At 43.5% G+C, this 13,636-nt stretch overlaps 1 protein-coding gene across 1 annotated transcript in view; it reads left to right on the top strand.

Annotated features, from left to right (window-relative positions):
• HAPLN1 (hyaluronan and proteoglycan link protein 1) overlaps nt 1-2,578 on the top strand; it is a 94,953-nt gene extending 92,375 nt beyond the window's left edge. Inside the window, exon 5 of the mRNA XM_066602962.1 lies at nt 579-2,578. Within this exon, the coding sequence (XP_066459059.1) occupies nt 579-862 (284 nt within the window). The 3' untranslated portion in view covers nt 863-2,578. The remainder of the gene's footprint in view (nt 1-578) is intronic.
• Nucleotides 2,579-13,636: the final 11,058 nt, after the last annotated feature.

Raw genomic sequence — 13,636 nt, 5'->3', positions numbered from 1 at the left:
CCTGACTATTGCTATCTTTTCCATTTTATTAACATGCAATTAATAGTGTACTTGTGTAACATCTACTCCGCACATATTGAAATTCATTGTAGCAACGAATAGCCTGGCTTCAAACTAGGGAGAGTGAGGGTGAGCGCTCCGCTTTTAGGTAGGGTCTCCTTGCATCAATAGCTTAGAGTCAGTTTCCCCTTTTCACACTGTTTAGTTTTGTTATTTATATATTATGTTCTTCTCGTTTGTATACTGTGTGTATATTTGTTCTTTCAGAACAATAAATTACGTCCGATCCGGACGAGGTGATTTTCGTCCAGCTTGGAAATAACAAATAAATTCCAAGTTAAGCTAAATATTTTCCCATAAAGCTATATATCAATCTGCTCAGCCCCTCCTGCTCTACAGGATGATGCCTGCAGAATGAACTGCATTTTCAACTTGACATGTTCCTTTCATGAAGACCACCCCTCTAGAAGACCACTTTTCAATATAATTTTGGGTGATCATCTCAAAGAGGTTTCACTGAACTGTACATGTTAGATTAAATTGAATTCATACATTTTCCTCTCTGTTTTTCTCAATAGGTCGCTTCTACTACCTAATACACCCAACAAAGCTCACATATGATGAAGCCATCCAAGCCTGTGTCAATGATGGGGCTCAGATTGCTAAAGTAGGCCAGATGTTTGCAGCATGGAAACTCCTGGGCTACGATCGCTGCGATGGAGGATGGTTAGCTGATGCCAGCGTCCGTTACCCAATCTCAAAACCGAGAAGACGATGCAGTCCTAACGAGGCAGCTGTCCGCTTTGTAGGTTTTCCAGACAAAAAGCACAAGCTCTATGGTGTTTACTGTTACAAAGCATAGAACCATAGTAGCCTAAAACATGAAACAGTATTACAAATATTAAGAACATGTGAAAAAGATGAACTCATGCAAGCTATAAAAACTGTGATAAACCTTTTTACTTACTGTAAAAATTGTCATAAATCCATGTCAGTTGCTTAGTTGTGTTTATTTTTTTTTTCAATCATGTTAAAATATGAGAAAAGTTTTCAATAGGATGGAGTTCTAAAAGTAAGTTTAAGCACATCAAAAATAGTGTAATGAATGGGCATGCCATAGCTTGACAAATCCTAAATGTGGAATGTAAAATTATTCCGAATAGAAATGTATAAAGCACATCTTTTTAATTGCTATATTTTATTTTTATTTTTTAATTGCTGGATTTTTTTGAAATGCACTACAAGGAAGAGATATAAACTATCATCAGGTGCTTGTTTTGCAAAATAGAAAGTTAGCTAGCATAGTATTTAAACTATATTTGCTTTGAAAAAAATGGTTGTTTTAGTATTATGAAAAAAAAGCATAAAAAGAAATAAAATAAAAATTATAATAGCCCAGTGATGTAAGAAGCACAACTGACTCAACCATTTTAACTGTATATTTTTTTTTTTATTTTGTATGAAACATTGATGAGTGTTTGCATATTTAATGAACAAACCGTACTTTGTTTTTAATTCAGCTAAACGATGCCTAAGAAGTGTTGAATTACAGGTAGATTTGACTAGCTTTACTGGGCTGTTTTAAGTGGCACAAGCTGCTTGGTAAGACATATTTAGCATCTTCTCAGGGCAGTTATACCAAGTGAACTGCTGGACAGAACAGAACACACTTAAAAATTATAACAAATATATTATATGTAGTCTTTAAATATTATTGTCTTTATAAATATATATTTAAAATGAGGTTCATATTTACAATGGAAATGAATGCAATTCAATATGCAAAAAAAAAAAGTATAATACATGATCCCTGTTCTGAAAAGGTTTCTTTCTTCTCATATATAAGAGCACATACCTATATTGAAACATAGAATATAAGATAGAATATAACATGGTGACCATGACCGCATGTTCATTTTTACTACTATGATGCTATCCCTAATCAATGCCAATGACATGATCCGATATTGAATAGATATTTATATTTTGTTAAGCATGCCAATGCTAACAATGTAATCCCATATTGAGAATGTTTTCACTAACAACTACTACCATGCTTAGGTAAATTTTCTTAAAGTATTTAAAAATATATTTAAAAAAATGTGTAAATTACCCTGCTGATGACATAATATATACTGTATTGCTTTCTAAATAAACATGCATCAGGTACTGACTCTAGAAATGGTGGTAAAAAAGCAAAGTCTTGACATTTTAAAATATATTATACATCTTCAGCATTTCTTATTTCAACATTCAAAAATAGTAGCAAAAAATGTTAGAAGTCTGCATTCCAGAAGTTATCTTAAATACTACAAACATGTAGAGTATAAAGATGATACGATATTATGATATAGAAAATTTACAACCATATTTAGAAATAAGGCTTCATATCTATGTCATAATTATTTCTAAAGGTATATAATAAGGAATTGTGCAATTAGATAAACAGTCTTAATGGCTTATAGGTCAAGTTTTGTACTGGGAGTTTAACTATACCAAATATTTGTTGCAAATGCAAAAAAATGCTCAACAGACTCAATATGCTGTACAGCACCTTTACAGCACTTAAAGGGGTTCTTCTAAACAAAAATTCCCTCTATAAATAAAAAGTAAACTTGCATGTAAATATTACATGTAAAATTATCAAGAGTTCACTTTTTCAGGGCTAGTGTTTCAGAATATGTGGTCTCTGCAGCAACCACTTAAATAAATCTTTGTCCAGACACTGTATGAGGCTACTCTCCCCTTCTTTCTCAGCAGTAAAGGATGCTCTACACCTTCAATAACTGTTGGCTGAATGCTCATTCAGCTATTTCTACAAACTATCCCTCCCATATACCTACATGCTTGGCTCACCCAAGCATACATGCATTCTGAATGGGGACAGTATACTGTTGCCAGACACCCCTCGTGGTAATTTAGGTCCCCTGAGATTGAAAAAATCAGGCATTGAAATTCAACACGCCCAACCCATCTTTGCCCTAATTTAGGGATAAGCAAACTTTTGAAAAGTTCCCTTTAGACACTTCATTGAGCATTTGCAAAAAGTTCAGTTCCGAATTATTTCTCACCTGGAAGAGTTCCCCAAAACCTCAAAAATGGTGTATACTCTTACAGTGTTATACAGGGTTCTTATGGCTCTTAGAGTTATATACCAGTGTTCAGTACTGTAAGTTATTAAACTGGTGATTGGTACGGGAGATGATTTTGAACATGAAGTTCCCAAAGACATAAGTGAAAAGCCAGTCAATCCCATGAAATAAGGCCAGATCAACCAACTATCTTATGTGCATGAAGGCCACCTGATTCTTCTCGACAGAGCATTTGAGCGAACCATACCAGTAGAATCATGCTTCAGGTAAAAGTTTGCTAGATCAAGTTCATGTTAAACTGAACTTTTAGCAAAGTTCGACCCAAAAAGGAGTTCCTCTGGTTCGGTTCGCTCAACACTACCCCAAATGCTCTGTCGGGAAGAATCAGGTGGCCTTCATACACATAAGATAGTTGGTTGATCAGGCCTGAATTCATGGAATTGACTGGATTTTCACTTATGTCTTTGAAGACTTCATGTTCAAACTGATCTCCCGTACCAATCATGAGTTTAAAAACCTACATTATAATCAATCAGTCTCATATAAAACTTGTTGAAAAATCTCCCTCACTACCAATTGGTATCTTCCAAACCTCCTTCTCTTCTGAAATTTTGCAACTGGCAAACACTTTCATGATGAGAAAGGAAGTTGAGGACTTAATTGTTGGGGTCAGAACTTCCCATCTTCAGGAAAAAAAATTGAATTGACAAAGCACAAAGCATGAATGATATCTATCACTTTGTGGTTTACAGCCTCTTTAACTGCTGTAAAATAATTATTTTGTAAGAATCAAGATGCATAGGTAATAGCTAGTAATGAGTTCAATCATAAGACAACTTTGTTTACATAGGTTGGAACTCAGGAGTGAGACAGATAAGATCTTTTGAGCTTTAAAGGTATAATTTCTGTCATCTAAAGATTTATGTATAATGGGCACATCACAGCTACTGTACACTGCATACTAATTCAGATCTGTAAAGGGGTGCTACTAATTGGAAGTCTTCAATTTACTAAAAGGTCTATTTGGGGTGTAATGCCCTGATTTTACTGCCATTGTCTACATTATGTCCATTTATGGACCATAAGTAGCATTAAGATCTGGCTTCATAACAATCATAAAATGTCTCATTACAACACGTTATGAGATTATCTAGGGCACATTCTAAAGGCAAAAGTCGATGGTGAAAAACATGTTTACTTTGAATTAAAATAGGAAAACATTTGGAATTATAGACTTCTTTATGGACTCCAAGGTCACATTAAAGTCACATTTCTTGCACCATGGGCTAAGTACCGTATATACCGGTGTATAAGGCGATGGGGCATATAAGACGACCCCCCAACTTTCACCTTATATGCCAGGAATACAGCGGAGCAAAAAAAAAAAAATCATTACTCACCTCCCCCGGCGTTCTGCGACGCTGCTGCAGGCTGTCGCTCCCTCCTGGTCCCCGGCAGAGCATTGCTTTCTGGACGCAGGGCTTGAAATCCCCGCCTCCAGAAAGCTAATACTGTGCTTAGCTAACACACGCTGTCAGCCAATCACAGCCATTCAATGACATCATTGAATGGCTGTGATTGGCCGAAGGCACGTGTGTTTTCTGGAGGCGGGGATTTCAAGCCCTGCGTCCAGAAAGCAATGCTCTGCCGGGGACCAGGAGGGAGCGACATCCTGCAGCAGCGCCGCAGAATGCCGGGGGAGGTGAGTAATGATTTTTTTTTTTTTGACACTTTCTTTTTTTTGTATTACCGGCGTATAAGACGACCCCCGACTTCAGAGCAGCTTTTTCGGGGTTCAAAAGTCGTCTTATACGCCAGTATATACGGTATGTCTTCTATATGAAATAAATTCATGGGAGCATACTGTAATACCAAACCTGAATTATTATGTGATGATAAGGAGTATGGATATTGTAATGATTATTTGATAACTGGATATTTTGGGTCAATAACATAATTATTTTTAAATACAAAAGAAAAATGGGCTTGCTCTACTATTGAGAAGACCGTGGTGCTGCAGGGAGAAATGAATTGTAATATAAAAATGTGACAATAAATTACAAATTATTTTATATTTTGGGCTATGTCTACTTATTTCAGAGCTTATGCTCTTTGGTCATGATCATATATTGCAACTACCTAAAGAGATCAAGTCAGTTTGGGACATTTTTTCTGCTCTGTCAGACAAAGAGGTACTCTTATGTGAAAAAAGGGGCCATGGCCTAAATTACAGCAAAAATTGTGCCAAATTGTGATGAATTGTGCCAAAATTTTGATGCAATTTTTGACAAACTAAGCCAACTAAAGGGTGGTCTAAACTTAATATACCACAGTACAAAAAATTAGGATGGCGCTCCTGAAATTACGGCTTGATATAATAATGCATAAGCGTGCTCTATATAGGAATAACACACTTACCCGGTGTATAGTAGAGACCTTTGCTAAGATCCCTACCAACACCCCAAATCCAGATAAGCCTGTACAAAGATCCTGCCGGAGGTCCTCTGGAATCCCGCTGGGCTAGACAGTGGGAGAACTGTGCGAATCCTCCGTCTCTCTGGCCAGACAGCCGCTGAAGAAAAATCTGTATGTTTAAATATGGATACCGCGCTCCTTAGGACATATGCACCCTGGTCAGTGATAGTTATCTTCCACTCCGTTTATTTCTGTACAACGAGTTTCGTCTTTAAAAGACTTCCTCAAGTACATAGTAGTCACACATATTACACATCTATATATATATATACATTTTAAAAAGTTATTGGTATTACCTTTGCTGCAAAGGTAATACCGATAACTTTTTAAAATGTATATATATATAGATGTGTAATATGTGTGACTACTATGTACTTGAGGAAGTCTTTTAAAGACGAAACACGTTGTACAGAAATAAACGGAGTGGAAGATAACTATCACTGACTGGGGTGCATATGTCCTAAGGAGCGCGGTATCCATATTTAAACATACAGACTAAACTTAATATAGACAGTCTTAAAATTCAAAAGAATTATCATTCAGCATTGCTACCTTGATAAGCTGCAGCATTTTAAGACTGTCTAGTCTACTGGTCCTTTTAGATGGGACGAGCTGTCGGAAAAACCATACTCGATGCTTCTGCCAGTGATGCTCGGTCCCATGCTGTTACACAGGAGCAAGTATTGCTGGCATCACTCACAGCACTACTGGAATGTAGGGACACCTGAGGGTTCCCCTCACCCCCCTGAGGATTACCAGGAATTTACAACAGGACATTTAAAATGTGCTTCTGGAAAGCATGTTTTAAATGTGCTGCTGTAAGCAGTGGGGTATTCCTCCAGACCCGTTGCTGGTCAATTCCCCAGCAGCAGAGGGCAGTAGAGGACTCCCACCACACTCTCCCCAAGGGATTTCCCTATAGCGGGGAGGGAGAGGTGGCGGAGTTACAGGGCTTCCCAGAGAGTGTGAGAAGGAGCGGGGCTAGAGGAAGCGAACCTCTAGCAACACCTGTCTAGCTCCAAACCCTCTGTTTTTGCTATGGGGAATCTCTGTGAAAAGCACAGCTGCCTCTCTATAGCCCCACCCACTCTCTCTGCACTATGTGGATATCCCTCGGGGGTCTCCAGAGCAGGAGGAAGAGCACAGCTATGGGGGATTAACCCATAGCAGGGAGAGAGAGTGGAGCTATGGGGAATTAACCCATAGCAGGGAGGGAGAGCGGAGCTATGGGTTAATCCACAATAGCAGGGAGACAGAGTGGGGGCATGGGGGATTAACCCATAGCCCTGCTCTGTCTCTCCCTGCTACGAGGAAATACCAAAGCTCTTAAAGCGCAGCTGCTCCAGTGAATGGGCGATTTTCATGTGCATGAAGCTCAGGTCTTCTGCGCATGAGACATTGCTCGTTCACGCGATTTTTCCACATGCGAACAGCAATCTTTTTGCACTGCTATTTGTGTGTAAAAAAACATGCTCGTCTGAATGAGGCTTAATATTTATATACAAGTGGGGTGATGTTGAAGCACACTGGGCTGTTCTTCTGTCTAGAGTACAGTAGGAGTAACAATGCTGCAGTGCAAACCCCAATAATAGTCCAGAGAGTCAGTAAAACAGTTTACATCTTCAATATGCTTGGTGGTTACAGAACATCCAAAATGGAGGTATAGATGCAGATTTATGAAACTGTCTAAAAGAAAAACTGTCTTAGTTGTCCCTAGCAACCAATCAGAGCTCAGCTTTCATTTTCTCAGAATACAAAAAGAAAGCTGCACTGTGATTGGTCTTAGACAGTTTCATAAATCTGCCCTCAGAGTTCTTTTAACAGCAGCAGTTGGAACAGTCTTATCACATGGTGGAAATATGTATTCCCCTTATTTCAGTATCAGAGGAGAGGCTGTGTTCCTGCTCTCCTCTTATTTCTTAAAAGACAAAAAGGGGTAAATTGAATGAATACTAAATCTGCTTACCTTGTGATGTTGCTCAGAACACAACATCTATAGAGGCTGGAATAATATCTTGCTGTATGCTGCTATCACCAAAAATAAGGGCCTCCGAATAATCCAGAGTGTGTTAAGCATCTCTATGGATTTTTTTTTTTAATTTTGTGGATTACAATAAATTGGATATATTATCACCTGGCAATTCCACCTGATATCCTTGGGAGAGTGCATCTCCATTGCCATCCTTTGCTCCTCTTAAGTCTCATTTTCATGGGACAAATGTTGGGCAAACGATGCCTGACAATCGTCCCCATCCATACTCGCTCTTGTGCTGCTGCACGGAAGCTAGTATCGTTGGCTCGCAGCAGGGCGGTTGCAGGAGATTTTACTCCTCATGCTCCACTCCTCGACACTCTCTATTGACTTAACATAGCGGCCGTTCAGGACTGAACGGCTGCTATTTACACTGAATGATTATTGTTCAGGATTGTATGCAGCCTAAACGATGAAAGATGAGCTGAACACTCATCTTTTGCTCATGACATCCTTGTCTTATTACATCACCAAGAACCGCTCTTTGGACTAACTCACTCCCCTAAGGTAACTCTTTAAGGTAATCTTTTAAGTAATCTTGTCTGGTCACTCTGTACAGCAATTGTGCGAAGTAAGGGCTAATGCCCACAGCTGGATTTATGCCACAGCTATTAGGTTCTATTGAGCCTGATAGCTCAATATTCACGCTGCAGAATTCCACCGTGAAATTCTGCAGTGTAAAACAAACTACAGCATGCTCTATTTGCCGCGGGAATACGAGCAGCTCCCTACCATTGTAGTCATTGGAAGCCGGCTGTAGCACAGCGGAAGTATAGCGTGAATATGCATCCCCATCCACCGCCGGCCGTGTCAAGCGCTAGCACTTCATGCGGGACGCGCACAGCGGTATCGGGAGGTGAGTATGGGGTCTTTGGGGGTGGCGCCATGACTGACTCCACTGCGATATTCCTCTGGCGGAGTACGTCACGGCCGTGGGCATGAGGCCTTAATCTTCAGTGTTATCTCTAACTGAATCCAGCCTCACTCTGCTCCCCCCACCATCTCTATTTTCTCTCACTGAGATAAACTGTCCTTGGCAATAATCAAAAACACTGAAAAAGGGAATATAAGCAGACAAGAAATCACAGAAAATGATGATAAACTTACCAATCTACTAATACAATAGGGCAGGTAAATGTACCGCATACCTCTATATGCAGACAGCAAAACTGCTATATGAATAGGCATTTGCACAGGTGAAGGTACTAATGAACAACCACTCACACAACCTCCTTATATTGAGGTTGGCGGCTGTTTAGTACTATACTTACACTTAGATAAAGCATACAAAGGCAGTCAGACCACATAATACGTGTAGTGCACCATACTGGCTTACAACCTATTAATGATGCCATGTTTCAATCCTGCGGGCTGCCCTGCACCTCAAAGATGAACCAAACTGGCACCCTGGGCTCCCCCAGAATTCAAAGTTGCACTGCATGTTACTTATACGTACCAACAAATACAGATAAATATGAGGTATTAATTAATATTATGGCCAAAATACACAAGCTCCAAAACCCGCATCAAGGGTCCTCATATTCTTGTGATTTCCTACAATAACATTAAAGGGGTTGTCCCGCGGCAGCAAGTGGGTCTATACACTTCTGTATGGCCATATTAATGCACTTTGTAATGTACATTGTGCATTAATTATGAGCCATACAGAAGTTATAAGAAGTTTTTTTACTTACCTGCTCCGTTGCTGGCGTCCTCGTTCCCATGGAGCCGACTAATTTTCGCCCTCCGATGGCCAAATTAGCCGCGCTTGCGCAGTCCGGGTCTTCTGCTCTCTTCAATGGGGCTCCGTGTAGCTCCGTGTAGCTCCGCCCCGTCACGTGCCGATTCCAGCCAATCAGGAGGCTGGAATCAGCAATGGACCGCACAGAAGAGCTGCGGTCCATGGAGGAAGAGGATCCTGGCGGCCATCTTCAGCCGGTAAGTATAGAAGTCACCGGAGCGCGGGGATTAAGGTAAGCGCTTAGCGTTTTTTTTTTTACGTCCCTGCATCGGGGTTGTCTCGCGCCGAACGGGGGGGGGGGGGTTGAAAAAAAAACAAACCCCGTTTCGGCGCGGGACAACCCCTTTAATCAAAAACACACAAAAAGGGCAGGTAAAGACACCACATGCCTCAGCATGCAGACAGCTAAACTGCTATATGGAGGAGCAATTGCACAGGTACTGATGAACAACCACTCACACACCTTCCTTACATTGAGGGGTGCAGCTGTTTAGTACTATACTTGCACATAAATGAAGCATATACTGATTGTCACACTTGGCAAAAATTGACAAAAAAGTTCCAATAGACAAATGGATCGTTGTTGGTTTATCTGAAACTTACATACTAAGGATAGCCATACACTTTAGATGCAGATTATCCCAACCCACCTATTTCAGCAAGACCAGCTAATCATCTAATGTGCATAAAGACGTAACGACTTTTCCTGATGGCAAATGTTGGGAAGATAGGGATCAGGCAGTTGTATTTCTTTCCTTTTGCTCTTGGCAGATAAGCTGCAAGTTTCACCCATTATCACAATAAAGGGGTTTTCTGGAACTAAACTATTGATGATGACTAGAGATGAGCGAACACCAAAATGTTCGGGTGTTCGTTATTCGTAACGAACTTCCCGTGATGCTCGAGGGTTCGTTTCGAACAACGAACCCCATTGAAGTCAATGGGCGACCAGAACATTTTTGTATTTTGCCGATGCTCGCTAAGGTTTTCATGTGTGAAAATCTGGGCAATTCAGGAAAGTGATGGGAATGACACAGTGACGGATAGGGCAGGCGAGGGGCTACATGTTGGGCTGCATCCTAAGTTCACAGGTCCCACTATTAAGCCACAATAGCGGCAAGAGTGGGCCCCCCCCCCCTCCCAACAACTTTTACTTCTGAAAAGCGCTCATTAGCATGGCATACCTTTGCTAAGCACCACACTACCTCCAACAAAGCACAATCACTGCCTGCATGACACTCCACTGCCACTTCTCCTGAGTTACATGCTGCCCAACCGCACCCCCTCCCCCCCACAGCGCACACCAAAGTGTCCCTGCGCAGCCTTCAGCTGCCCTCATGCCACACCACGCTCATGTCTATTTAGAATTGCGTCTGCCATGACGAGGGACCGCAGGCATACACTGCAGAGGTTGGCACGGCTAGGCAGCGACCCTCTTTAAAAGTGGCGGAGCGATAGCCCACAATGCTGTACAGAAGCAATGAGAAATAGAATCCTGTGCCACCGCCATCTGGAGCTGCACACGTGGGCATAGCAATGGGGAACCTATGTGCCACACACTATTCATTCTGTCAAGGTGTCTGCATGCCCCAGTCAGACCGGGCTTTTTAATTCATAGACACAGGCAGGTACAACTCCCTATTGTGAAGTCCCTGTCGACCCACAGCATGGGTGGCTCCCTGGAACCCACCGGCGGTACACAAAAATATCCCATTGCATTGCCCAACACAGCTGAGGTAGTAATGTCGTGCGTAATACAGGTGGGCTTCGGCCCACACTGCATGCCCCAGTCAGACTGGGATTCTTTACAAGTGGACACATGTAGGTTTAACTCCCTGTGGACCCACTGCCTGGGTGGGTGCCAGGAAGCCACCGGCGGTACATAGAAATATCCCATTGCATTGCCCAACACAGCTGAGGTAGTAATGTCGTGCGTAATACAGGTGTGCTTCGGCCCACACTGCATGCCCCAGTCAGACTGGGATTCTTTACAAGTGGACACATGTAGGTTTAACTCCCTGTGGACCCACTGCCTGGGTGGGTGCCAGGAAGCCACCGGCGGTACATAGAAATATCCCATTGCATTGCCCAACACAGCTGAGGTAGTAATGTCGTGCGTAATACAGGTGGGCTTCGGCCCACACTGCATGCCCCGGTCAGACGGGTTCTTTAGAAGTGTACAGATGTACTAAAAACTCAGTGTGCACCTACAGCATGGGTGGCTCCCTGGAACCCACCGGCGGTACACAAAAATATCCCATTGCATTGCCCAACACAGCTGAGGTAACGTCAGCTGTAATGCAGGTGGGCTAAAAATTAATTTGATTACACTGTAGGCGAGGGCCCACACAAATTGCTGTATCAACAGTACTAATGTACATCCCAAAAATTGGCCATGGCCAGCCAAGAGGGCAGGTGAAACCCATTAATCGCTTTGGTTAATGTGGCTTAAGTGGTAACTAGGCCTGGAGGCAGCCCAGTGTAACGAAAAATTGGTTCAAGTTAAAGTTCCAATGCTTTTAAGCGCATTGAAACTTATAAAAATTGTTCTGAAAAATTATTTGAGTGAGCCTTGTGGCCCTAAGAAAAATTGCCCGTTCAGCGTGATTACGTGAGGTTTCAGGAGGTGGAGCAGGAGGAGGAGGAGGAGGAATATTAGACACAGATTGATGAAGCAGAAATGTCCCCGTTTTGGATGGTGAGAGAGAACGTAGCTTCCATCCGCGGGTGCAGCCTACGTATTGCTTACGTATCGCTGCTGTCCGCTGGTGGAGAACAGAAGTCTGGGGAAATCCAGCCTTTGTTCATCTTGATGAGTGTTAGCCTGTCGGCACTGTCGGTTGACAAGCGGCTACGCTTATCTGTGATGATTCCCCCAGCCGCACTAAACACCCTCTCCGACAACACGCTAGCCGCAGGACAAGCAAGCACCTCAAGGGCATACAGGGCTAGTTCAGGCCACGTGTCCAGCTTCGACACCCAGTAGTTGTAGGGGGCAGAGGCGTCACCAAGGATGGTCGTGCGATCCGCTACGTACTCCCTCACCATCCTTTTGCAGTGCTCCCGCCGACTCAGCCGTGACTGGGGAGCGGTGACACAGTCTTGGTGGGGAGCCATAAAGCTGGCCAGGCCCTTAAAGACTGTTGCACTGCCTGGGATGTACATGCTGCTCGATCTACGCACATCCCCTGCAACATGGCCCTCGGAACTGCGCCTTCTGCCACTAGCGCTGTCGGCTGGGAATTTTACCATCAGCTTGTCCGCAAGGGTCCTGTGGTATAGCAACACTCTCGAACCCCTTTCCTCTTCGGGAATCAGAGTGGGCAGGTTCTCCTTATACCGTGGATCGAGCAGTGTGTACACCCAGTAATCCGTCGTGGCCAGAATGCGTGCAACGCGAGGGTCACGAGAAAGGCATCCTAACATGAAGTCAGCCATGTGTGCCAGGGTACCTGTACGCAACACATGGCTGTCTTCACTAGGAAGATCACTTTCAGGATCCTCCTCCTCCTCCTCCTCCTCCTCAGGCCATACACGCTGAAAGGATGACAGGCAATCAGCCGGTGTACCGTCAGCAGCGGGCCAAGCTGTCTCTTCCCCCTCCTCCTCATCCTCCTCATGCTCCTCCTCCTCCTCCTGTACGCGCTGAGAAATAGACAGGAGGGTGCCCTGACTATCCAGCGGCATACTGTCTTCCCCCGCCCCCGTTTCCGAGCGCAAAGCAGCTGCCTTTATGGTTTGCAGGGAATTTCTCAAGATGCATAGCAGAGGAATGGTGACGCTAATGATTGTAGCATCGCCGCTCACCACCTGGGTAGACTCCTCAAAATTACCAAGGACATGGCAGATGTCTGCCAACCAGGCCCACTCTTCTGAAAGGAATTGAGGAGGCTGACTCCCACTGCGCCGCCCATGTTGGAGTTGGTATTCGACTATAGCTCTCCGTTGTTCATAGAGCCTGGCCAACATGTGGAGCGTAGAGTTCCACCGTGTGGGCACGTCGCACAGCAGTCGGTGCACTGGCAGCTTAAAGTGATGTTGCAGGGTGCGCAGGGTGGCAGCGTCCGTGTGGGACTTGCGGAAATGTGCGCAGAGCCGGCGCGCCTTTACGAGCAGGTCTGACAAGCGTGGGTAGCTTTTCAGAAACCGCTGAACCACCAAATTAAAGACGTGGGCCAGGCATGGCACGTGCGTGAGGCTGCCAAGCTGCAGAGCCGCCACCAGGTTACGGCCGTTGTCACACACGACCATGCCCGGTTGGAGGCTCAGCGGCGCAAGCCAGCGGTCGGTCTGCTG

Source organism: Eleutherodactylus coqui, chromosome 5, assembly GCF_035609145.1.
Source record: "Eleutherodactylus coqui strain aEleCoq1 chromosome 5, aEleCoq1.hap1, whole genome shotgun sequence".
NCBI classification, from domain to species: Eukaryota; Metazoa; Chordata; class Amphibia; order Anura; family Eleutherodactylidae; genus Eleutherodactylus; species Eleutherodactylus coqui.
The sequence above is the reverse complement of the archived record's forward strand: the minus strand, read 5'-3'. Positions and strand labels throughout refer to the sequence as shown.